This window comes from Lissotriton helveticus, chromosome 7 (genome assembly GCF_964261635.1).
Source record: "Lissotriton helveticus chromosome 7, aLisHel1.1, whole genome shotgun sequence".
Lineage (NCBI taxonomy): Eukaryota > Metazoa > Chordata > Amphibia > Caudata > Salamandridae > Lissotriton > Lissotriton helveticus.
In genome coordinates, this window is record NC_136068.1 from 1426075249 (window position 1) to 1426102561 (window position 27313).

Here is a 27313-nt window from a genome sequence, read left to right on the forward strand (position 1 = left end):
ATGCCTTTTCCTGACATGTGCAAATGAGAAATGATGACACTATTAAGCAATATTTACGAAATCTCGGAGAGTCATCTTTTTGTTTTTTTCTAAAAAGGACAGTAGTGATGGTGACACAACTTTGAAGCACCTGACAGTTCAATGAACCGAGTTTCTCTCCCTTGCCAAAAGAAAAATATTTTTTTTTCAAGCCATACACTTTTCACGGGGGAAAAAATGGCGTAAATTGATTTAGCAACTTTCATGATGGTATGGAGTTGGAAAACAACTTTCTGTGGAACTATTAAATCTGAGTAGGCGCCCCACTCCCAACATTTCCAAACTGTCTGTGCCCGTGCTGCAGTTCCCCTGTCTCCGTAAACTGAGCCCACGGAGAGATGGTCGAGTTCACCTTTACCCTTGATTTGACCTTTCAACCTCCTTATAGACGATCTTTATTTAGGTTTCCTTACGGTTGTAATTTTAGGTCTGATCTAACCGCTTTAGCCATAGGCCATGCCTCTTGAAAGAAATACATAACAGAAATACATAATACATTAAAGGACTGTGGGTCAACCCTCTTCAGCCATTGGTTAGTTGATATTTCATTCAAATTGTGGCTCAGCCCACAATTTTCATACACAAAGAGAGATAATGGGTCAGCCATTTTCAACTGGTCAGTCACATTGGAGAAGTGTGGCTCACTGGTTAGAGCAAATGTATTAAGCCTGACACCTAAATGGCTGCCAGGACTCTGGGGTGCACAACATGAAACGAGCGAACTCTTAATTCATTCAAAAACTTTTTGTTTATATTTCAACCATTATTTTTGCTGTGTACATTTCATAGGTTCTGAGCTGGGATGGGGCAGTGAGATAAATAACGGTGATGGATCAAGCCCTGATCTTTGGACTGGGTAAGAGTGGTCTGCTTAATTCAGACACTCTGTTCATCACCACCCCCTTTTCTGTATCGTTTTTGGCCACTATAGGTGTGGCAGGGTATACTCAGACATGAGTCCCTTTCTCACTGCTCACCAGGTTCTGAGCTGGGATGGGGCAGTGAGATAAATAACGGTGATGGATCAAGCCCTGATCTTTGGACTGGGTAAGAGTGGTCTGCTTAATTCAGACACTCTGTTCATCACCACCCCCTTTTCTGTATCGTGTACATTTCATAAGCATGTTCATCATCATCAAACATAATTCATAATGTGCAAATTAATAAAGTTTACAAACTCAAAATAAACAGTTTCATAACGTTAACCCAATGCATTTCGGGACCTTTCGTGGCCCCTTCGTCAGGGGTCTGTCAAAAAAAGAGGTGAGGAAAAAGAAGACTTATTACTTTCAATGCTTTCAAGTTTCTCAGTTACTTCAAATAATGCAAATTCACTTTGCGATTACAAATCTCATAGTGTCTCATTGCGTGAGTTCAAAACCTTTTCTAATTCAAACATCATTGCATGTATAGTTAAATTCATCAAACTAGCTTTTCAGACTGCAACAATTTCTTATTATGAGCTGAATAGTTGTTTACGATTTATTGACATTGGTTGTCTAAAAATTAGGCTCTTCCCTAAGCCTACCTACCGTTATCCTCAAGTTGCTTTAAGCGATGAACAGTTTTTCTATTGAAAAAAAACAAGATTGTGCGCAGAGCTATTTAGTGTGCTGCATTTGAATACACTTTGTCTGTGCACTTTATTTTTATAAAATTGAGATTCATTACCTGCGAGCCTAAGCAAATCGCGTTGGTCTCGCTTCTATCGCCAGATTAATTAAATCTATGTTAAAAAACAAAGGGGGAAATATTTAGGTCTAATTGCATAAAACGAAAGTCAAGGTAATCTATTTTACGTGCTAGTGACAAGAGCCCGTTTTTTTTACCTGTTCTGAAGACCGTTTTCGAGCCTTCTTCTCTAGACGAACAGCTAGTACCAACCTGTTGAAAGGTTGAAAAAGCTGTTTTAATGTACTACACGTTATCCTTTCTTGCACGCACTGTTTAAAAAGTCGAATTCTCCTTACCTGCGGTCCTACGCTGTAGAGCTTTGGTCCCGCAGTATTGGTCTCTCTGAATTTAACTGTGGAAATAACGCCACAGTATTAAACTCGCGTTTTTTTTGCTAATAATCAGCCGATTACTTCAGCATATGAGAAAACGATTTATGCAGCTTACCGGAGGCTTAAGTTTGCAGTCCGTGTATTTGGATTCCGCGCTGGCGCGTTTATTTTTGCCAAGAAAAGTAGTCCTTTATCTAATTCTGGGATTTACATTGACATAGTAAAAGGACTTTTAGCTTTTATCCTAGTTAGTTACAAGAAAGAAGGCGCTGCCATTTTAGAGTGTTTATGTAGAAACGGTCCAATCTATATTAGTAACCTGTGCTACTATATTTTTAGGTTCTATTTTGAGCCACTGAATTAAAGTGATAAACGAAAAGAATTTTGTTGCGCCGATTTATAAAACGTGAATATTTCAAATAAATGGCATGTATATAACATCAACAGTGATTTTTCAAAATATGATTCTCAGATAATTGTGTATTTCCAACGTATGCATGTACTATAATACAACCTGCCTATTTACAATCTTATATTTTAAGTATGGTTATACAAGGTGTGTTGCTAAAGATGTGCTGTTGATTTGCATATCTGTGAATTTAGTGTAGACGGCTTATATCGCGTGTCAGGATCCCCGGGGTATCAGAACTAGCCCAGTGTAGTGTCTGTTTAGAGATTTGCCATAATTGCAAGAATTGTAACAACGTAATCCCGGGGAATGTAATTCTACACCCAAGAACTGGTGAAAAAATACAACTTAAACACAACACAACATGTAATTCAGAACATGTGATATACGCCATTAAGTGCCCGTGCGGGCTCCTATACGTAGGAAAAACTGATAGAAAATTAAAAGTGAGGTTAACAGAGCACAAGAGTCGGATACGATTGAAGAACACCACATCACCTCTGGCGCAGCATTGGACAGAAGCAAGGCATACTATTGCGCAGCTGAGATTTCAGATAGTAGAACAGGTTCCACAGAAATTGGGATTCGATAATGCAAAGATCCTTCTCCAGAGAGAAGCGTTCTGGATGCGTAAACTGCAGACTTTGGTCCCATTCGGGCTCAACGACAAAATGGAGATGGTTTGTTTTCTCTAAACAGACACTACACTGGGCTAGTTCTGATACCCCGGGGATCCTGACACGCGATATAAGCCGTCTACACTAAATTCACAGATATGCAAATCAACAGCACATCTTTAGCAACACACCTTGTATAACCATACTTAAAATATAAGATTGTAAATAGGCAGGTTGTATTATAGTACATGCATACGTTGGAAATACACAATTATCTGAGAATCATATTTTGAAAAATCACTGTTGATGTTATATACATGCCATTTATTTGAAATATTCACGTTTTATAAATCGGCGCAACAAAATTCTTTTCGTTTATCACTTTAATTCAGTGGCTCAAAATAGAACCTAAAAATATAGTAGCACAGGTTACTAATATAGATTGGACCGTTTCTACATAAACACTCTAAAATGGCAGCGCCTTCTTTCTTGTAACTAACTAGGATAAAAGCTAAAAGTCCTTTTACTATGTCAATGTAAATCCCAGAATTAGATAAAGGACTACTTTTCTTGGCAAAAATAAACGCGCCAGCGCGGAATCCAAATACACAGACTGCAAACTTAAGCCTCCGGTAAGCTGCATAAATCGTTTTCTCATATGCTGAAGTAATCGGCTGATTATTAGCAAAAAAAACGCGAGTTTAATACTGTGGCGTTATTTCCACAGTTAAATTCAGAGAGACCAATACTGCGGGACCAAAGCTCTACAGCGTAGGACCGCAGGTAAGGAGAATTCGACTTTTTAAACAGTGCGTGCAAGAAAGGATAACGTGTAGTACATTAAAACAGCTTTTTCAACCTTTCAACAGGTTGGTACTAGCTGTTCGTCTAGAGAAGAAGGCTCGAAAACGGTCTTCAGAACAGGTAAAAAAAACGGGCTCTTGTCACTAGCACGTAAAATAGATTACCTTGACTTTCGTTTTATGCAATTAGACCTAAATATTTCCCCCTTTGTTTTTTAACATAGATTTAATTAATCTGGCGATAGAAGCGAGACCAACGCGATTTGCTTAGGCTCGCAGGTAATGAATCTCAATTTTATAAAAATAAAGTGCACAGACAAAGTGTATTCAAATGCAGCACACTAAATAGCTCTGCGCACAATCTTGTTTTTTTTCAATAGAAAAACTGTTCATCGCTTAAAGCAACTTGAGGATAACGGTAGGTAGGCTTAGGGAAGAGCCTAATTTTTAAACAACCAATTTTTAGACAACCAATGTCAATAAATCGTAAACAACTATTCAGCTCATAATAAGAAATTGTTGCAGTCTGAAAAGCTAGTTTGATGAATTTAACTATACATGCAATGATGTTTGAATTAGAAAAGGTTTTGAACTCACGCAATGAGACACTATGAGATTTGTAATCGCAAAGTGAATTTGCATTATTTGAAGTAACTGAGAAACTTGAAAGCATTGAAAGTAATAGGTCTTCTTTTTCCTCACCTCTTTTTTTGACAGACCCCTGACGAAGGGGCCACGAAAGGTCCCGAAATGCATTGGGTTAACGTTATGAAACTGTTTATTTTGAGTTTGTAAACTTTATTAATTTGCACATTATGAATTATGTTTGATGATGATGAACATGCTTATGAAATGTACACAGCAAAAATAATGGTTGAAATATAAACAAAAAGTTTTTGAATGAATTAAGAGTTCGCTCGTTTCATGTTGTGCACCCCAGAGTCCTGGCAGCCATTTAGGTGTCAGGCTTAATACATTTATTCACATGGTGTAGCAGGCACCAATCAAAGGTAGCACACGTTTTTGATTAAACGCCCTTGAAACTCAACAAAGCAGAGTGCAGCACCCACATACATACATTTTCACTGGTTAGAGCAGGCAGACCCTGGAGCAGAGGTCAGACCCGGGACCAGGGTTCAATTCCCGACGCGGCAGGGTCTTGAGCTCAAATGTCCACGGACTCGATACTTCTCGCTACGGTGCCTGCCCTAATCATGGGTTCTCACTCTGCAACTCTGGGCATTAAGCTTGCTTAATCTCCACAACGGCCCCCCGCGGCGGGATGCCTGGCTTTTACCTTGGGGATGCCCTGTAGGGGCTATCTCACAGGGAAAAGCCAGGACGGGTTCCCAAGGCAAGCGCCGAGATGCCTCCCGGTGATTCGAGCGCTATATAAGAACATACAAAAAAAACAAAAAACATTGTGGTCAGCCCACAGGGTAGCCATTGCGTGTTTGAAAGATGAGGCATTTTGAGAGACTGGGCTTTGTCCCTTTACACCCGAGTGGGAAAGGTGAATTGAATATGAGCGGTATAGCGCTCGTGCTTAACATTAACAGCAGCTGCCTCAGGCAGAACCACCATTGGGGACTCCACTGCTGTTAGACAGGGCTGTCCGTGTACAGAATCGTCTGGGAGGTGTTCCAGTAGCTTTGGGTGTTCAATCTTTTGTGTGGGCAACGAGCTTTTCGATCTGCACCAAAGCTGAAGGAAACTGCTCCCATGAAAAATGACTGCCCCACAAGCGCACTGCGCCCGAGTAGCAATGCTCCGTGTGTGCATGCGGGGGAGGGAGTTAAAGTGGGGAGGCCGGATGTGCATGCACTGGACTCTGTGTCTCAGTCTGGTAAGTGTGACGGGTGTGCTTGTTTTTGTCCCACTCCCTTTCACTTGTGTTGCGCGAGTGGCGTGATTGTTTCTGCAGCCATTTTTAACTTCCCCTCATCCCATCACTCACATCATAGCCCACAATATAAATGCACTGTAAGTGTGCAGCAAATTTTACAACACAGCTAAGATGGCCCCGCTTCACAGCTCCTAGCAAATGCTCTGCAGACTTCTACAAAGAAGACACCATTTACGAAAGGTGCAGAGTGCCCGAGCAGTTCTGGGGCAGTGGGTTCCTGGCTAGTGTCTCATGCGTATGCCCTCTGGACGAGAATCAGTTGGGAGGAATAGAGCAGGCAAGAGCATGAAAGGCAATGTGGAGTCCATAAATGATAGGCCAAGAAGTGCAAATATTTGTGTGTGTGCAAACTCGTATGGACACTGTGTAACATAGAATAGTGCAGAGAGAGTTGGGTGGGTCCCAGAGGATGCTATGCTCTGTCATTCAGCAGTGTGAAAAGAGCCCAGTACAATATGGAGGTCTATAAAGGGACATGTATAGCGAAATCCTTCACACAGCCATAGGATAGTGAGGTGTTTGTGTGATCACAGTGGGTTATAGTTAACTCAGCCATTCATAATTCAACCTGAAAACCATAACTCACACACAAGATGCGATGATTATAACTTCAAAATATTTATTCCAATAAGTAACAACAATTAAAAGCACAACTTTATTAAATAATAACGCTTACTCAAGTCACTAAATAATACTGTAATCATAGTTGTTTCATTGATTCTTCATGAATAAGTTCTTACCTTAATAAGATGTGCGACTGTCTGCTGTAATTGCATTGGACATACTCCAGAATTTGTGGTTAATCTTGTATATTATTATTGTATTTGCTCCCCTTATGTCATTATGTTTCATCGACGACCCCATTCTTTTCTTACCCCAGGTTTGTAAACAGCCTGTTATGTGAGCCCTATTTGATTCAATGTCTATGTAGATTCACCATGTGACTCATGTACTGAACTGTTGCCTTCCTTTCCTTCAAATTGTAAAGCGCTCTGCTATCCTTTGGGATCAAGTTTGCGCTATATAAAACTTTATAAATAAAGTGTGAACGTAGTTCACATGAGATGTTCTCAAAGTCAGCAGAGATACACTGAAAGCATGCTCATGGCTTACATATGAGCCATTTATTTAACAAGAAGGATTTGAAGTTGTTCTTGAGGGTAAAGTTGCAGGGTAGCATAGGGGCCAGGTGTGGGGTGGGGCTCATATTTTTGGGCAGAGTACAGTGTTTCCTTGTGGAGTGACACTTTTTTATTTGACTTGTCCAAACATAGGCCATCCTTTCGTTGGAGACTGTATGAGCAACCAGTGATAAACAAGTCTGTTAGCCAAGTATTGAACAGTGTTTAGGCTACCACCGTGAAGCCCAAGCAAGCCACCGTCAACGCTTTTTGGGAGCTGGTGATATGTGATGAGAACTGGGATTATATGTTCCCTCCAGTGAATATCTGAGAATTGGTCTGGAAGCTGCAAGCTGTTTGGCTCTGGATTGGGGTTTAAATTCTATTGCTGTTTTAGGCTAGAATGATCTGAGACTAGAAATGAATTGAAAATATCGTTGACACAATGATGTCAAGCAATATAAGCAAACTGAAAAAATGCATGAAAAAAGTTGAATGTTCTGGGGTGCAAATGGAACCTGCTTTGACAACCCAAGTCACCCTAGTTCTGTTTAAATACTGTGGACTGATGCACACTCTTTGAAAGAACTAGGCATGTTAAGTGTCTCAAGACAGTCTTTCATGACTAAATATTAGCCACAAAGTGGGCGAGGACTCTTGGAAGAGGGTGCTCGAGTTTCTCTGATCCTGAATACGGGTATCGTTTTAAAACCATTTCTGATCCTCATATCTTGTTAATGTCATATTGGTGGCAACGTTATTACTTAAAGATGGGAATTCATCATCCGGAGTATCAGTTCACAATTATTTGGTGCATTTGTTCACTTAGGCGCTTCCGAAAGGACTGCCTTCTACATCTTTAGTTAATATTTGAGCATTTCTCTTGCACGAGTATAACTAGGTTTGCTGATTCTTGATGCACAAGTGTGCGCTTGGTTACTTTTTTTGAAAGAGTATTTCAGTACTTACCTCTTTTAAGTCTTTCCTGCTACCTAGGCCTGGGTTATGAGTTGCATGGTATAGAAGAGTGGTGAATCCACACCAGTAAAACCCATTACAGTGTGCTAACTTCTTCCCAGTCTCATCTCTTACAGTTACCACCTGTTCTGAGCAGGTGGTAAGTGTGAGCAGAGGGGCTGCAGTTGTAGGGGGGATGATGGTGGGGAGCGTGGGGAAAGACGTGGGAGAATGTGGTCTGTCAGAGGGAGCATTACATGTTCCCTGTGCCTTGACTGAGGGTCAGGCGGGGTAAGAAATGGGTCCAGGCTGATGCACCTACTCTCAATGCCTCTTTACCAGCTGGATATTCTGGTGGTAAGACCGGCCCTGTTGTTCCTGCCCCCGGTAGCGAAGCGTGATTCCATATGGGGGTTTCACTCCCTTCATCTCACACTCTCGGCCACTGTCTCGTGTGAGACTGCCTAATGGAACAACCCAAGTTGATGAGGTACTGGCTTGTGTTGAGCTAGAGACTTCCTCTGTTTCACAAGTCATTGGTGGTGGGAAAGTACACTTTAAAGGAGTTAATTATGCATGGTGATACAGAGTTAGGAAGAACAGGAGGAAAACACCCAAACACACCGTGGTCAAAGCACACGTGTTGAGATGCAAAAACAGGCAAAAGTGTTAAAACGTGGCACACAAGCGCACTCTTTCTTCCACTCTCTTGGCCGCCCATTACACAGCCCAGTCATGAAATACAAGGTACAGAATAATGCACATGGGGCTGACCTCTGTGAGCTCTCGCCTGTAAACGGGTTCAGAGCTCAAGAGCTGGTCTGGCAAACCAAACCTCTTCTGCTTTTGCTGATGCCCTCTACCCAGTGTCATGTTAAGTATTTTGGGGCTCCAGCAAGACATATTTTAGGGGCCCCTGTAAGGAACACATTTGAAACGCACCACTCATTTCCTGCTATTTTGAGCTGGAATTATGCCAGACAGTTCTGAAATATATGTTAAACTTTAATAGGGCCGCAAAAAAGAGCTGAAATGTTTTTCCCAGTCCCCAAAATCCGGGATAAGGCCTACAGAAGGTCCAGAGCACCAGTGGCTGCCTTTACAATGACCGGAAGAAGACATTTGATTGACAATTCCATTCAAGTATGTCTTTACCTATCCCTCCTAAGGGAGCCCGAGAAAGGTAATGCAATATTTTGTGGGGCGAATATTGTTTTATCGGGATTCTAATGTCCACAGATTTTCGGACAAGACAGCCGATGTTGTGGGCTTCAAGACTCAGTAATGTGCGTCATTTGTGCATGAAATCGGTTTTAGCTTTGAATTACAGTTACACTGAGCTTTGCAGTCATATCAATATTTACGGTACTCAGGGAATTTAGAATGCCACTGAAATAGATTTAGCCTTTCTCAAATGTTAGCAGTAAATTAAACTGACACACCAGTTGCAAAGAAACAATAGTCAGGTTTTGAGGCTGCTTACTGGCCCAAACCCTCTAATAATGTCAAATTCCATCGTTTATGAAAGAAAAACTCTGGGCAACAGAAGAAATGCTAGCTTTCTTTCACATGATTGGCAGATAATCAGAAGCCTGGGAAATGTACCACATAGACTTGGAGCTCCCCCCCTTGGCATCCCTGAACTCAGTTAAATCCTAGTCTGTGCACAGAATTAAGCTAAGGAATGTAACTATGATGGAATCCCAATCACAATTTAAGAAGAAAAAATAACTTGTAGCAATGGGAATTTCCTCTGCATGGTAGTGCAGACATGCACCCCTGCCCAGAATAACTCCAGCTGCAGCTTATTTAGTATCCTGATATTTTTATCTCTCCACACATGATAACCCTGCATGAGCACTGAGTCCTAGGTCTCTTCACTGACCATCAGACCCAGAAACTTGCTCTGGAGTCTAGGGAGTGAATCAAGCACACTCCCTAGTTGATATAGGTCTATTATCCATATGCTGGGCAATGTGCATTAAGTTGTTGTGGCAGCGAATAATTTGTACGATTAATAATACTAAACAGACCTTTCTTAGGTCTTGCCTGCTGACAAACCATGCGCTGTCGCCGTAACGGGTATATTTCACAATAAAGGGCTTGGGCCTACCCATTGCTTAACATTTATTTGCTGCATTGTCACTCTGCTTTGCTGCATTCTAATTGGCCCACACATGCCAGGCATCATTTTCCTTTCTTTCTGTGGAGAATGGACCAAGCACGGATTGCTTTACCTTGATTAGTGTCCGTCCGCTGCTCGTGCTGTGATTGAGATGCTATTTATTCTTCCATTTCCCTGCCGGCCCGTCTCCATGTTGTTACCCACTCTCACCCGCCCGTCCCTTCTCCATGCTCCTGCCCCATCTCACCTGTCCACCCTTTTCAATGTTGCTGCTCCCTCCAACCGTCCACCCTTTTCCATGTTGCTTCTCCCTCCCACCCATCTGCCCTTCTCCATGTTGTTGCCAGGCCCTTCTCCGTGTTGCTTACCAGCCCCTTCTCCATGTTGCTGCCAGCCAGTCTCCATGTTGCTGCCAGCCCCTTCTCCATGTTGCTACCAGTCGCTTCTCCGCATTGCTGCACCTCCCTCCTGCTCCTTCTCCAAATTGCTGCCCCTTCCCACCCGCTCCTTCTCTGCGTTGCTGCCCCCTCACATCTACCCCTTTCCCACCTAGCTGCCCCCTCCCGCCCGCCCCTTTCCCACATTGCTGCCCCTCTCGCCCGCCTCTTTCCCACAGTGCTGCCTCCTCCCGCCCCTTTCCCGCATTACTGCCACCTCCCGCCCGCCTCTTTCCCGCATTGCTGCCACCTCCCGCCCGCCCCTTTCCCGCATTGCTGCCCACTCCTGCCTGCCCCTTTCCCGCATTGCTGCCCTCTCCCGCCCGCCCCTTTCCCACATTGCTGCCCCCTCCTGCCTGCCCCTTTCCCGCATTGCTGCCCCCTCCCGCCCTTTTCCCGCATTGCTGCCCCCTCCCGCCTGCCCCTTTCCCGCATTGCTGCCCCCTCCCGCCCGCCCCTTTTTCCACATTGCTGCCCCCTCCCGCCCCTTTTTCCGCATTGCTGCCCCCTCCCACCCGCCCCTTTTTCCGCATTGCTGCCCCCTCCCGCCCGCCCCTTTTTCCGCATTGCTGCCCCCTCCCGCCCGCCCCTTTTTCCGCATTGCTGCCCCCTCCCGCCCGCCCCTTTTTTCGCATTGCTGCCCCCTCCCGCCCGCCCCTTTTTCCTCGTTGCTGCCCCCTCCCTCCCGCCCCTTGTCCGCGTTGCTGCCCCCTCCCTCCCGCCCCTTGTCCGCGTTGCTGCCCCCTCCCTTCCGCCCCTTGTCTGATTTGCTGCCCCCTCCCTCCCACCCCCTTGTCTGCTTTGCTGCCCCCTCCCTCCCACCCCCTTGTCTGCTTTGCTGCCCCCTCCCTCCCACCCCCTTGTCTGCGTTGCTGCCCCCTCCCTCCCACCCCCTTGTCTGCGTTGCTGCCCCCTCCCTCCCACCCCCTTGTCTGCGTTGCTGCCCCCTCCCTCCCACCCCCTTGTCTGCGTTGCTGCCCCCTCCCTCCCACCCCCTAGTCTGCGTTGCTGCCCCCTCCCTCCCACCCCCTGTCTGCGTTGCTGCCCCCTCCCTCCCACCCCCTGTCTGCGTTGCTGCACCCTCGTCTGCGTTGCTGCCCCCTCCCTCCCACCCCTTGTCTGCGTTGCTGCCCCCTCCCTCCCACCCCTTGTCTGCATTGCTGCCCCCTCCCTCCCACCCCTTGTCTGCATTGCTGCCCCCTCCCTCCCACCCCTTGTCTGCATTGCTGCCCCACACCCCTTGTCTGCATTGTTGCCCCCACACCCCTTGTCTGCATTGCTGCCCCCCCTTGTCCATGAACGCTGCCCCCCCTTGTCCATGAACGCTGCCCCCCCTTGTCCACGAACACTGCCCCCCTTGTCCGCGTTACTGCCCCTCTTGTCCATGTTGCTGCCCACCTGCCTTGCTGCCCCCTCCCGCCCACCCCCTTCTCCGCGCTACTGCCCCCTCCCGCCCACCCCCTTCTCCGCGCTGCTGCCCCCTCCCGCCCACCCCCTTCTCCGCGCTGCTGCCCCCTCCCGCCCACCCCCTTCTCCGCGCTGCTGCCCCCTCCCGCCCACCCCCTTCTCCGCGCTGCTGCCCCCTCCCGCCCACCCCCTTCTCCGTGCTGCTGCCCCCTCCCGCCCACCCCCTTCTCCGTGCTGCTGCCCCCTCCCGCCCACCCCCTTCTCCGTGCTGCTGCCCCCTCCCGCCCACCCCCTTCTCCGCGCTGCTGCCCCCTCCCACCCCCTTCTCCGCGTTGCTGCCCCCTCCCGCCCACCCCCTTCTCCGCGTTGCTGCCCCCTCCCGCCCACCCCCTTCTCCGCGTTGCTGCCCCCTCCCGCCCACCCCCTTCTCCGCGTTGCTGCCCCCTCCCGCCCACCCCCTTCTCCGCGTTGCTGCCCCCTCCCTCCCGCCTCTTCTCCGCATTGCTGCCCCTTCCCGCCTGCCCCTTTCCCCCTGCTGCTGCAATCTCCCGCCCCCTTCCCCCGTTGCTGCCCCCTCTCGCCCGCCCCCTTTCCCCCATTGCTGCCCCCTCCCGCCCACCCCCTTTCCCCCGTTGTTCCCCCCGCCCACCCCCTATCCCCCGTTGCAGCCTCATCCCTCCTGCCCCTTTCCCCCGTTGCTGCCCCCTCCCTCCCGCCCCCTTCCCCCCGTTGCTGCCCCCTCCCTCCCGCCCCCTTCCCCCCGTTGCTGCCCCCTCCCTCCCGCCCCCTTCCCCCCATTGCTGCCCCCTCCTGCCCCCTTCCCCGCGTTGCTGACCCCTCTTGCTTGCCCCCTTCCCCACGTTGCTGACCCCTCCCGCCCGCCCCTTCCCCATATTGATGCCCCTTCCCGCATTGCTGGCATTCTCTGCATTGCTGCCCCTTCCCTCCTGCCCCACGTCCTCGTTGCTGCCCCCTCCATCCCGCCCCTTGTCTGCGTTGCTGCCCCCTCCTGCCAGCCCCTTGTTTGCATTGCTTCCCCCACCCTCCCGCCCCTTCTCCGCGTTGCTGCCCCCTCCCTCCCGCCCCTTCTCCGCGTTGCTGCCCCCTCCCTCCCGCCCCTTCTCCGCGTTGCTGCCCCCTCCCTCCCGCCCCTTCTCCGCGTTGCTGCCCCCTCTCTCCCGCCCCTTCTCCGCGTTGCTGCCCCCTCCCTCCCGCCTCTTCTCCGTATTGCTGCCCCTTCGCGCCCGCCCCTTTCTCCCCGCTGCTGCCATCGCCCGCCCGCCCCCTTCCCCCATTGCTGCCCCCTCCCACCCCCCTATCCCCGTTGCTGCCCCCTCCCGCCCACCCCCTTTCCCATGTTGCTCCCCCCGCCCACCCTCTTTCCCCCGTTGTTGCCCCCTCCCGCCCACCCCCTTTCCCCCGTTGCTCCCCCCTCCCGCCCACCCCCTTTCCCCCGTTGCTCCCCCCACCCACCCCCTTTTCCCCGTTGCTGCCCCCTCCCGTCTGCCCCCTTTCCCCCATTGCAGCCCCATCCCTCCTGCCCCTTTCCCCGCATTGCTGCCCCCTCCCTCCTGCCCCCTTCCCCCCGTTTCTGCCCCCTCCTTCCCGCCCCCTTCCCCCGTTGCTGCCCCCTCCCTCCCGCCCCCTTCCCCCCGTTGCTGCCCCCTCCCTCCCGCCCCCTTCCCCCCGTTGCTGCCCCCTCCCTCCCGCCCCCTTCCCCCCGTTGCTGCCCCCTCCCTCCCACCCCCTTCCCCGCGTTGCTGACACCTCTTGCTTGCCCCCTTCCCCACGTTGCTGACCCCGCCCGCCCCTTCCCGCATTGCTGGCATTCTCTGCATTGCTGCCCCTCCCCTCCTGCCCCACGTCCTCGTTGCTGCCCCCTCCATCCCGCTCCTTGTCTGCGTTGCTGCCCCCTCCTGCCAGCCCCTTGTTTGCGTTGCTGCTCCCTCCCACCCGCCCCAATGCCAATCCCTCCTGCCCCTTTCTCACGTTGCTTCCTCCTCCCTCCCGCACCTTGTCCGCGTAGCTGCCCCCTCCCTCCCGCCCCTGGTCTGCGTTTCTGCCCCCTCCCTCCCGCCCCTGGTCTGCGTTTCTGCCCCCTCCCTCCCGCCCCTGGTCTGCGTTTCTGCCCCCTCCCTCCCGCCCCTGGTCTGCGTTTCTGCCCCCTCCCTCCCGCCCCTGGTCTGCGTTTCTGCCCCCTCCCTCCCGCCCCTGGTCTGCGTTTCTGCCCCCTCCCTCCCGCCCCTGGTCTGCGTTTCTGCCCCCTCCCGCCCCTTGTCTGCGTTTCTGCCCCCTCCCTCCTGCCCCTTGTCCGCTTTGCTGCCCCCTCCTCCCGCCCCTTGTCCGCATTGCTGCCCCCTCCTCCCGCCCCTTGTCCGCATTGCTGCCCCCTCCCTCCCGCCCCTTGTCCGCGCCCTCCCTCCCGCCCCTTGTCCGCGTTGCTGCCCCTTCCCTCCCGCCCCTTGTCCGCGTTGCTGCCCCTTCCCTCCCGCCCCTTGTCCGCGTTGCTGCCCCTTCCCGCCACTTGTCCGTGTTGCTGCCCCTTGTCCGCATAGCTGTCACTCTCCCATTACCCTTGTCTGCAGATACTAATTTTGTGCACACTTGATCCCATTGCATATCTGTTCCCGATTGAACCACTCTGGAAAACCATTCTGGTGGTCCTGGCACTGCATAGAACATTACGTGCATAAATACATAAACTGGCCACATCCTCCATCTTCTAACTCATCTGCCTTAAAGTGTACTTCCTCCCTGCTCTTGGCATTCACTCAAAGTGAAGGGCACTGGATCGGGCATGAAAAGCACATTTCAGCAGCTCGGCTAGTTCTCAGTTGAGTTCATGTGGCCAGCAGCACTGGCTGGTCTAGTCCTCAAATGCCTGCTCCAGTCAGCTCCTGTTAGTTGATGTAGGCAGCTGAGGACTAGATAAGCCCTGTTTAGGGGCTCTAAATGTAACCCTCCTACAAAAGGTGGTCAATGTTTGTCCTCAAGTCCCTTCGGTTTGGAATCCTCTCCCCTTGGAGATGAGGCATTCAGCCTCTCTGTTTTCTGACCTACTTTGAGCAAAAGCCCAACACACCTTTGTCCTGGCAATTCATAAGACGAGCTCCAAGAGAGACAGTGAGGTGATGGGCACTTCACGCGTGCCGTCAATTAGTCAGTCGAGGAGTGATTTGACAGGCTTTGTCAAGCTGCCAGTGTTTTGACACCAGATGAAAAGGATCCCTCTCTGAGAGTGTGAAGCTTTATTGGCCTCTGTGCTTGACTTGCACAGCCCTTATGTAAATATTTCAAGATATGGGCGGCTGCACAGCACAGTAGGAGGATCAGAAAGGTACAATGTTCTTTAAACTATGGTTATACGATCGATGAGTACAATTGTTAAACTACATCTCTTCCCTCAGACAGACAGCTTCCACCAGACTCGGTATTTATAGCTTTTTAATGAGGGCATTTAATTTCGAATTGCTCTCTTGCCTGTCCTAGTGTTTGATTCAGACAGGCCCGGGCCTGTACACAGGCCCAGTGACGGGAACCCCTGAAGACATGTCCCCCAGCGGGGCTGCGGACGCTTCAGGGGGGTCGAGCCCTTTGCTTCCGCTCACAAGACGGGCCTTGTTCCCCTCGGCCTGCGGAAGTGTCCGCTTTGTCCGCACAGAGTTTGCCTTTGTGTGCTCAGCATGATCTAACAGCGCCTCTCACTCGGGGAAGAAAGGGCCAGCAGAGGCTCCTCGTATGGAAACGTCTGGAAAGGCGCTTTTTTCAGGCTTCAATAAAAGCCCGACAAATACCCCTCCAAACGTTCCCTCTTAAATCATCTTCTGAATGGCAGAAAAAGTTCAGAAAATGAAAGGTCACGCATTCCACTTGCGGCGTCTGTCATTTGCATTGTGTCCCAATCTTTCTGTCCCATATACTGCCAGGTCAGTGGCCAGTGCTTGTCACTCGTTTGCTTCACATGGGATGAGTGCGGCTCTGCAACCCGGGTGCAGATGTCGGACTGAAGTCCAGGAACCTCTCTATGTAACCTGGATAGCGGCGATCTCGGGGCTTCAGCATGGTAAGGCGCTGCTCAGCAGGAGGCGAGTGACTAGAGTCCTGGTTCAGGGGAAGGACCAGCCATGCAGCTCAAACAGATCACTTCTCATGATTACAAAGAACTACCAATTGTACTGTTTCTGTGTTTAAGTTTACAGGGTGTTTGACCGGGACTACAACTCCCATAATCCAGTGGGTTGTTAAATGAAAGCTGATGACTGGAAAAGACACTCCCTGAAGACATGGACTCAGCTGCTAACTGTTTACGCTTTGTTTTCATGTCTCTCTGAAAGTCACACTAATGGTGTTGTTTTTAGAGGAGTTGAGCAACTTAGGAATCCAGGATTGGTTATCTTTTTAAAACGCCATAGGCACGCATTTGATTTTATTGGTTCATTTGCTTGCATGTTGCCTGATTGAGAGATCCTGGGTGATGATGACATTGAGATGCATCGACTCTCGGCATCAAGTTACTTAAATCGCCGCTTGTTCTTGGAAGTCGTGTTTTTTAATGAATAGTGTTCTTACCGATACGGGTTTCACGCTCAGGAAAGAGTTTGCTGCCTGCAAAAGGCATTGGTTGAGGAGCAAACAACACGCTTTCCAAATCACCCCACATGCCGCTGGATCATACTGCGGGCTGCTGAACCCTTGCTGCAAGTATTAACATGGTAACCTGAAACTGCTAATTAACCATTAGGGCAACAATTTGCAATCTGCTCATGAACTGTATCCTTCAGTCTCGTCATTAACTCTTACCAGTGTCGGTCGTATAGCAGCAGTGGAGAATATTTTAACATGCAAGAAGATAATGATAACAGTTTAATGTTTTGATGGGTCGTCTGTGATGCCAGCTGGCACCAAGATCTCTAGTGCCCTGTGGGTGCCCCCTTTTCCCTGGGTTGGGGATAGAGGTTGACAAATGCTGCAGTGTTTGGGTGTGTACAGATGCTCATGGAAGTGAGGAACTCCTGTACATATAGTGGGCCGCTTCCTCCATGTAAAGAACCCTGGGCTAAAGGTTGATGAACAAGCAGGTGCCAGCGAGGGCCAATGCATCATTTCAGTCCTTCTGACCTTGCTCACTTGTGCCCACTTCTCACAGCAACACGGTCCAGTCTTGTCTGGGTTCCACACATGGCTTATGGATGATGCTTGAAGTTCTGGGAGACATTTAAAAACACAAAGGGAGATGTCGCCCCTGTATCAGGTGGTCGTTCAGATTTATGTGCCCTCTGTTCATTGCAGGCTTGATATAAGGATCCTGCCTCTCAGACACAATCTTATTTGGTGAGGTACTGTGGAATCCTCAGAGCACTATGCACCCACCTGGGCCTGGGCCTGATTCCTGGGGCGATCTGTACATGTCGAATTGTAATAATTAGACGAGTTCTTTGGAGGTGGAGCTACTCTTTATGTGTGTAAACATTCCACTGCTATTCGTGACCTTAAATCCTGTTCCTGAATGTGCTTCAGTAACAGTAATGATGTAGATTGTTTCTGTGAGAGACTCTAATCTGTACTTCCTGATTCATCTCTTATAGCTCCTTGATCTGAGAATGAATGGGTTCTGTAGAAGTATTGTGAGAAGGAGCTGTCTGACCAGGGCTTTAAGTGGGCTGGGTCTCACCTGTGCTGAGCACCGGCAGTTTCTTAAAGTGGGCCTTGAAATGGGTCCCTATCGGGCTCTGTTTTGTGCCCTGGCACAAGCGGTCAGTTTTTTCCGGACTGCAGTGACAGCAGGCACATCGATGTGCATGTGCTCACATTGCTCACTTCTCACTAGTGGAGACGTTACGGCATGCAGTCATGCCAGGTGAGCCTTGTTGGGGAAGGGACATCCTTTGAAGAGAGTTATTTTAACTCTGAATTTCCCTTCTCTTTTTGAAACTCCAGAGCAGCAACACTGTTGTGGTGTCACCAGGGCTTTGAGAGGAAGATTTTTCAATATTGTATGCAAGCCATAGTTGCTGCTTATTTATCTTATGCAACTAACTACCATTGACAAAGCTAATAGTCCTGACTTATTGTAGGTATTATGTTACTTGTATCATATATCTGGATGCAATTACAGAAACTGCAAAATACAAGTCGGGTGGCACACTATGCAAAGCACAGATTTTTATCTTATGCGTTTCTAAGCCACGCCCTTAATTACATTGGCCACGTCCCTTTGAGAGACCCCCCAGTTTTTTCATCCCACTTGAAGCCCTGTGTCTGACTATACCTAGCAAAGAGTTAGACACTGTTTGGGTATTTGCCTAAGCCAGGAAAATATCTAATACACATTTATCTCCTTGCTGGGGCACAGAAGTGTGTGGCATAAATGTATATTGTTTTAGTTTGCTCAAAAGCCCAAAATACCTAGAGCCACCAATTGAATTGTGGCTTACGTTTGGTCTACTGACCAGGCATTAATTGATAATGAAACCTCTAATGTGTACAAACTGGGGGAAGTTTTCAACTTTTTATATATTTTTGAAATGTCAACAAAATTCTGAATTGAGAGACAGGTTGTCATTTTGACTACTCCGACTTCTGGAAAAATCCATAATGCCAATTTAATCTGAGGCTGTTTATTTAAAAGACTGTTTTACATACACTGATTTACAAGAGGAAACTAAAATATAGGGATATTCAGTAAATAATAGCAGATGTAACACCGTTTTGCATTTCCTCACTACTTCTGATTAAATCAGTACCCACATGTGTGTGAGCCTATCTTCCATGACTGGAAAACTTGAGATGTGACTGTGGATGGCAAAAGAAAGAAGTCAGGCACTGATTGATTTTAGGGGGTCAGCTGGCGTCTAGGAAAAAGTACCAACCACATACATTTCTGAAGACTACAGTTCCAGAGCAGTTCAGTTGGTTTGGCTTGTGTGGATGCCAGCACCCAGAATGCACTGCAAACATTAAATATTGGTCAAAAAACAGAATTCCATAAATTTTTCTCGACGTAAAGGGTTGACACAGCAAATGTCCCACCACCATGTATTCCCATTCTTCTAAATATAAAATGGTCCTTCAGATGTTGGGTGGGTTTATGATAATGGACAAGAGCACGCCAAAACTGTAAACATCTGCAGTCTATGTGATCAGCACATAGTCAAAATATTGCCTATCCGGTTAGTCTTTTTATCAGGAGAATTGTAGGAACGTTGGTGGGTGGGACTTATGAATATTGGCAAAAGGTCTGGAGTTGTTGTCACAGAGACCCCCAAAACTGTGATTTTTTTGTACCCCTTACTTTGACTATTTTAGTGCGCTTTGGGATTCATATAACCTACATAACTGGATTATCTGAGGTCTCTACTTTTTGGAAATATCTAGGGTTGATATGTTTCCCAGGGCGCCACCCGACACCGATTTTCAATGCTACAAACATTTCCTATGGAAACTCATAAATGTTCCCTTGTGTTTAGGATATGGACCCTGCTAAAATCTTTTGAAACCCATGCATGTCTGATACCTCCACCCTCAAGAAACAAGGAGTAGCTCTGATGTGGGTCAAGCTTTGGCAGAATGTGTTCCTATATGAGAGGGATTGAAGAGAATTACAGTTTTAAAGGAAAAAAAGCTAAAATCTCAAAAAAGTAATGTTCATTTTGATCTCATGAAATGTAAATCAAGGTGAATGAGGTCACTAAACGCGCTGAATTCGCCCAGTACCCTACCTGCCTGTGCCTGAGAGAGGGAGCGCTCAGACAGAAAGTCTGTTCTGGACCAGCCACCAACACCGGAATCCCGCCACCAGTCGCGCCGCCGCCTGGGACTACGTTTCCCATCAGGCTCAGCGGCGGCGCGTTCCCCGACGCGGCAAGAGCGCCGGGAGGGGCTCTACAAAGCTGCAAGCCCTCGGTGGAGCGGGGGGAGCCACTAAACGCGCTGAATTCGCCCAGTACCCTACCTGCCTGTGCCTGAGAGAGGGAGCGCTCAGACAGAAAGTCTGTTCTGGACCAGCCACCAACACCGGAATCCCGCCACCAGTCGCGCCGCCGCCTGGGACTACGTTTCCCATCAGGCTCAGCGGCGGCGCGTTCCCCGACGCGGCAAGAGCGCCGGGAGGGGCTCTACAAAGCTGCAAGCCCTCGGTGGAGCGGGGGGAGCCACTAAACGCGCTGAATTCGCCCAGTACCCTACCTGCCTGTGCCTGAGAGAGGGAGCGCTCAGACAGAAAGTCTGTTCTGGACCAGCCACCAACACCGGAATCCCGCCACCAGTCGCGCCGCCGCCTGGGACTACGTTTCCCATCAGGCTCAGCGGCAGCGCGTTCCCCGACGCGGCAAGAGCGCCGGGAGGGGCTCTACAAAGCTGCAAGCCCTCGGTGGAGCGGGGGGAGCCACTAAACGCGCTGAATTCGCCCAGTACCCTACCTGCCTGTGCCTGAGAGAGGGAGCGCTCAGACAGAAAATCTGTTCTGGACCAGCCACCAACACCGGAATCCCGCCACCAGTCGCGCCGCCGCCTGGGACTACGTTTCCCATCAGGCTCAGCGGCGGCGCGTTCCCCGACGCGGCAAGAGCGCCGGGAGGGGCTCTACAAAGCTGCAAGCCCTCAGCGTCGCGGGACGCGAGCGGGACGCCTGGGGCTAAGCCCGGGCAAAGGGCGGGCCCTCCGAGGCACGGAAAGGCGAGGAGAGGCTATCACCCGGAAACAATCGTGTGGAATAAAGGTACTGTTATTGGCCTGTTACTTGGCACGTACTATATTGCTGACGATATTTATTATTTTTCTTTTTAAAGCCCGCCCAAATCCTACAGTATTTCTTGCGTCGACCAGCTACTGACCTGGCTTCTTGCTAACACTAGTGTTGATTGTGTTCATTCAGAGTAAGAGTCTAAGGAATGGGGAAAAAGCTGGTACCACCCCCTATTGAACCTGTGAACACTCTTGATTCATACCTGGTCCAAGTGGTGAGTAGTATTAACAGCAAACGAAGGCAATCCTTGGGCCTAAGCCAATCACCTGTGTTGCCTGCAGAAAGTCCACCTACAAGTGCTGCAAGTACAGCTATGTCTGATTCCCTGACAGGAAGTGTACAGCATAACTTAACTGATTCCGACTCTAATCCTCTAGCCAACCACTTGGAGGCCACCATTGTCCCTGATTCCGCCATGAACAGCGAAGACAGAGAAGATCTTATCGATCTATCAGACAATGCCATCTCTGAATCAAGTACTCAGATAGAAGCCACGGAAGAGGATCTCCAGCCCCAGCCTCCATCTATTCGTGCTGTTAGAGCATGTAGGAAACAAACAGCAAAACGAGGGGGGAAACAAATGGGAAGGAAGAAGCCTGCCACACCTCCTTCCAGGCGTTTGGCCAAATATTTAGATTGCGAGGTCGATCATGAGTCCAAGCGCATTATTGATGATGACCTCTTCAACAGGTTTCAAGATATGATTGATATCAAAATTAAGACCATTATTAAACCTCTGATCGGGAAAGTGGACAAATTAACTGCCGAAGTCAGAAAGTTGGGGGGGGTCCATAGTACCTTGACTAAGGAGCTAGAGAATTTATCTTCCCTCGTCGCGGACCTAATATCCACGGACGAGGAGGCCCCTGTTACTGAAAATAACTTACAGCCCGCCCAACAAGGGTTGCTACCCCTACCCCCATCATCAATATTAACTGTTCCGGATCAGAATGGCGTAACTGGGGACCCTCATACCATCTCCACTGCTGTAACAGTGGTAAGCCACCAAGAGGCCAGCCCAGTCCAATTTATCGCGGAGGCCTCACCGGTAGTTTTGGTGCTGGCCAATGTTCCACCTTTGCTAAAAGACAAAACAGAGTCAGATCAGGGTCTCAAAGATAAAGCCATACATTGGCTCTCAAACAACATGCATATGGCGCAAGAAGGGCTTGATAAACTGGCAGGAAATATAGTTTCGACCAGGAGGGTACCCTGGATTGGCAGCAAGCCGAAAAGGTTTCAAGGCGACTGCGTTATCATAAATTTCACAAACGCCGAGGTCCTTCCTGAAATCTTGAGCAATGTCTTTCCACCTCAGCGGCGCAACGGTTCCATAGTCCCATTAACTCTTGGTTTTTTCTATAATGAGCCTCAACCCGTTACCATACATAAAATTAACAGGCAGAATAAGTATAGTAACAACTGTAGCTGGGGAGGGGCTAGGGGCCTGCGATATGTAAATGACCGGTTCCCGCCTGTAGCACAGCGAGAGTCAGGAAGATCCATTTACCCGCACGAGGAAAATATTCGGCCGGTTCACCATTATGGGTTGGGAACCAACGGGTGGGGGCCTGGTGCACTAGGGTATGATCAAAGTGCACGGGGTATCATGCCAACACGGTGGCAGAGAATGGACCCTTCTTTGATTCATCCAATAACCCCACATCCTTTGTGGAATTTAGCCCACAACGGGCAGGCTCAGTTAGCTACTCCATCTGCTTGGGGCTTTACTACAGGTTATAGGTTTGGCCCCTTATCTGATCTTAACACGTGCGATTGACTCGAACCAGGTATTGACCAAAATAATGTGGGTTCGACTAGTCAAAACTCTCGTAGCGATGGTTTAAGCATTGATGATTTCCCCAGATTTTCGACGCCTAATGTAGCCACTAAGCCCCAACCATCTACCACTCTAGGTCAGCAAGTAACCTCATTTGGGGGTGAGTCTGGCCGTAATCAGGGTTTGGGTGGAGTGGGCACACAGTTTGGCCGCCAAGTAAAAATCACCGTTGCTTTACCATCGCAGGCAGTAGTGGTTGGAGAATTAGAGAGTGGTAGCAAGTTAATGACTAGTAGGGAGTCATGTAAGATCATAAGCTGGAACGTGGCGGGTTTGAACACCAAATGTAAGGACCCGGTATGGTGGAGCTTTATTTCAAAGCACCACATTATTGCCCTACAAGAAACTTGGGACACATCTAGTAACATCTGGTGGGATGGATACACTAGCTTTATAAGCCCAGCTGTCCCAAGCAGAACAGGCAGGGCTAGAGGTGGGTTGGCCCTTTTTTTCGCCCTGGACCTAAAAGGAAGTTATAGGCAGATTAGGTCCGAATCTGACAATATACTGATTGTTGAAAGGGTCATCAATAAGACCCGTAGGACCTTATACATTAACTTCTATAACTCTGGGAACAGCGCATATGAAGGGCGTAATATTGCCAGCTTAGATAGTATTTTAAATTCAGTCCTACAGAATATCTCTTTTGCATCTGAGTTAATTTTACTAGGTGATTTTAATATACACTTATGCAATTTAGCATGTAAGGGAAGTGAAGTCAGCGAAGAGGACGATGACGCCCCAGTAGCACCTCATTTCGAACATTCAGCAGAGGGTCAGGAGCTTGAGGACTTACTTGCAAACTTCAACCTCTATGAACCTAATTTCGGTCTGAGAACGCCAACTTTCACCGGCAGTCATCATGGGTCTGTGATAGATTATATTTTTGTTTCTCCTGGCATCCTAAATTTGACTGCTGCATATACAACGATAGTAACTCACTTCAGTGACCATAATCCAGTACTACTAGAAGTGATGTGGGGCAGTCAGATGGGCGCATCACCATCGATCATAAAAACAGCCCATTCCTTGAGGACTACAGATCAAGACAGAAGAGTTAAATGGGCGAAAGTGATCCCGGAGAATTTCTATAAAAAATGCTTCCCTAAGATAAAATCTCAGGTTGAGCTTTGTCAGAACCCTGACACCCAAGGAAGCCTCATGGTATCAGTCTTTGAGGAAATATGTGTTCAGGTTTCTAACGAACTTTTAGCTAAACCCTTCCAGGGAGCGCAGGGTCACAAGCGATGGTTTGATTCTGCTTGCTCAAAGGCCCACAGAGATTTGTTGGCGGCTCTAAAAACTGTCCCGAGAGTAAAAGAGGAAATTGCGAGGCTTAGGAAAATTTATAAGGCTGCAGTAAAGAACCGCAAAGATTCCATTAAACGTGAAGCATGGGATAACCTCCTCTCGGCGGCGGTGTTGAAGGATAGCAGGAGATTCTGGGAACTTATTAAGCAGCCCCTTTTTTCGGAGGACAGCAATTTACCAATGGATTGTGTGATTACTGAGGATAAATGGTTGTCTTTTTTCAAAAATGTATATGGGGGTGACTTAGTTGATGAGCATATCGACAGGCGCTTATTGCCCAATGGGCCTGTACATCCAATTGTTTTTAGCCCCCAAGAAGTAGAAAAGGCACTCGCGGAAACCACTAAACACAAGGCACCTGGCCCCGATGGAGTTCCGGCCGACTTTCATGTTTTCACCTAAAATGTGGTCGAGGGTGTTGTCCAACGTGTTTAATGCTGTCAACGATAACTCAGCTCCTGCATCATGGGCTACATCTACCATCGTCCCCATTTACAAAAATAAAGGGCAGCGGGACGATCCAGCATTCTACAGGCCTATATCCCTTTTGGACTCTACCGTAAAGATTTTGGGGAGAGTCCTCTTATCAAGACTGAGGGAGAATGTTGAGGGGTGCGGTGGTTTGTGTGAATTACAATATGGTTTCAGAGAGAGTAAAGGTACAATAGAGCAATGCATTAATCTGTATCTACTCACCTCTAAGTACACGTTGGCTAAGGAGGGTTCAGTGTATCTGGCATTCATGGACCTCTCCTCGGCCTTCGATCTCGTTAATAGGTCCAAACTATGGTCGATCCTCCTGGATTTAGGTATTGATGAAGCCCTGGTTATGTTTATGGCCACACTGCATCAGGAGCTTTTTGCATCCGTACGAGTTTCTAACAACGGTAGGCGTACCCCTTTATTTAAATCTTTGAAAGGGGTACGGCAAGGTTGCATCTTGGCACCCACGCTTTTCATCATCTATATTAACGGCCTGGGGGCTTACCTGAGAGGCTTGAGCACGGATGTCCCACGTGTAGGAGATGACCATATCCCGGCACTCCTGTACGCGGATGACGCCGTGCTGATCGCCCGCACAGGTAATGGGCTACAGGTCCTTTTTAACTCTTTTGGCTCTTTCATGGAAAATCTGGACCTTAAGGTCAATGCGTCCAAATCGCATACAATGGTCATGGGCAGAGAGCGTACGAAGAGAAGTCACAAATCTTTTTTTTGTAGTGGGATCCCTGTTTCGGAAGTAACCACATTCCCTTACCTGGGAGTTTTGTTCGACCAAAAAGGCACCTGGGGTCCACAGATAAGTGCAAAAAGGCTGGCAGTCACTAGATCTGCTTCTGCACTCTTGGGTTTTGCTGGCAAGCTGGGTGCCAGGCCCATGGAAGCGTTGCTGAAGATCTATAAGAGTAAACCCGTTGCCATTGCCTCATATGGATCTCCTCTGTGGGGGTATGTTAATCTTGACCCCATTCAGAGGGCAGAAAATAGATTCATAAGATCTCTCCTTTCTGTGCCCCAGTCAACCCCAACTTATTCTATTCACAAGGAGGTTGGCCTACCATATTTGTCGGACTCATTGAGTGTAGCACCATTGATCATGTGGCTTAAAATGTGGTTAAATGTTGATCTTCCACTGAACCATAAAATCTTGAGGGATGTCCAATCAATGGACAACTATAGTAAAATCCCATGGTTGGCTTACTTAAGTAAATCATTCAAAGATTTGGGTCGCCCAGATTTGTTCCTCTGTCCAGAGAATATTAGGGCCCAAGACATAGCCTTCATAAAAAAGGCATTCAAAGAAGGGAAGGAAGCCTGCCGCGAGGTATCTGAGCTGCAGAAACCAGCAGTTAGGGCTCACTACCTATTGGTTAGCACTCCTAATTTGGCACCTTACCTTCGCTTTGTAACAATCCCTTACCATAGGTTTTTATTAACTAAACTTAGGTTTAATCTTATTCATTTCCACCTAGGTTCTTTTAAGGGATGGCAGAAGCCAGAACTAGCCGCCCCTTGCAGTTGCGACAATTTCTCCGTGCAGGATACAATGCATTTCGTCATGTTTTGTAGCCTATATCACGAGCAGAGGAAAAAATATTTGCTCCCTTTATTTAAAGAAGCAGGGTTCACACAGGTGCGCCCTGCGCTGCTCTATTTACAGCTCATGACAAACCCATGCACAACGTTTAGATTAGCAAACTTTTTAGTCGCAGCTTCTAGGGCGAAAGCTGTTGGACAATCTCCGGTCTAAAAGATTTCCTATCTTAATGAGATTATGTGTATTGTTTTTTTTTTTTTTTTTTAATATAAATGTATCCTTTTTAAACTGTGTAAATAGTATTTATAATGTATACTGGGTATGATGTTTTTTAGATGTTAGGAAATTTAATCATGTTTCTTATGTCATGTTTTAATTGTATTCGTTTCTTTGTATGACTTTGAATAAGTTGAATAAAGATATTCTGACTGACTGACTGAATGAGGTCTGGGATCCAGCACAAGAAACCTTAGAATGTGTAGATAAAAAAAATACGTGGATGTGGTGTATTTCGATACAGTCGAGGGGTCATACCTGTGATCAAATTACAGCTGCCCTAAAACCAGCATTTTGCTTTAGTTGTGTTCTAAATTTCAAAAAATGCTCTGCAACCAGTTTATCACGTGTGTAAAAACTCACAAACTCTCAAAGTCAAGATGTCAAGGGGTGAAAGGTTCGAGATCAAGTCTTGGCAGGGATATTTGCCTGCACAAGGGACACAGAGGGAGTTATTGTATTTTGTAAAAAATACTTGCAATCTGACAAATATCAAGTTCAGCATGATCCTCCGGCCAACCAATCAGGGTGAGGGAGACCTGGCATCCAAAACTAGAAAGCTCAGGATGCAAAGATGTTAAAAATGTGTGGTTTGGTATGTTTCAACACAACCCTGCAACCAAAAGACAATTAGCCTAAACCCGCAGTTTGTTTTTCAGTTGCTTTACAAACTTCCAAAATGCTCTTAACTCATTCATGTCTGTGAGGTGTAGAGGAACAAAGCATGGGGGCAAGCCTAGGCAGAGATGTGTTTTTGATTGAGGAAATTAGAGAGAATTGCCATGTTTTTGGGAAAAAATTGCAAAAAATCTGACAAACTTCAGATGCATCATGTTTTACAAACCACCAGTTCAGTGCAAGGGAGGTCTGGCTTGCCCCAATAGATTCCTTAGATATTACAGCATTAGAAAATACATAGTTTTATACTTTCCATATAGCACTTAATTTGATATCTGTCATTAAATGAAACAGCGACCCTGACACAATTTATTGAACTGTGCTGATCTTACATAAATGATTGTGCAGACTACATTATATTGGAAATCTTGTACAGATTTAATATTGCCAGATTCCGAACATTCCTTGGTTAGTGTTCTAGAATGTCGCTGTCCATTTGTGAAATGTTGTGTAAATATGTTAAATAAAAATAGCTGAACATTTTTCTTTATATCTATAGGCTGCAATAAGATATTGATGCAAGGCCTGCACCAATACAGTGCCCAGACTGTGCCAAAAACGCATAGTTCGTATAGATGCATAGGGAGAACAAAGAATCGC

At 48.0% G+C, this 27313-nt stretch overlaps 1 protein-coding gene across 3 annotated transcripts in view; it reads left to right on the plus strand.

The window, feature by feature from the left end:
* The window catches only part of GAS7 (growth arrest specific 7), a 1616751-nt gene that overhangs the window by 415203 nt on the left and 1174235 nt on the right, over positions 1-27313 (plus strand). Inside the window, exon 1 of one of the 3 annotated variants that reach the window (XM_078654765.1) lies at positions 15870-15890. The exons of the other annotated variants lie outside the window; for them this stretch is intronic. Coding sequence (XP_078510891.1) covers positions 15888-15890 — 3 coding nt within the window. The 5' untranslated portion in view covers positions 15870-15887. Of the gene's footprint in view, positions 1-15869; positions 15891-27313 lie in introns of those variants that run through there. 3 annotated transcript variants of the gene reach the window in all.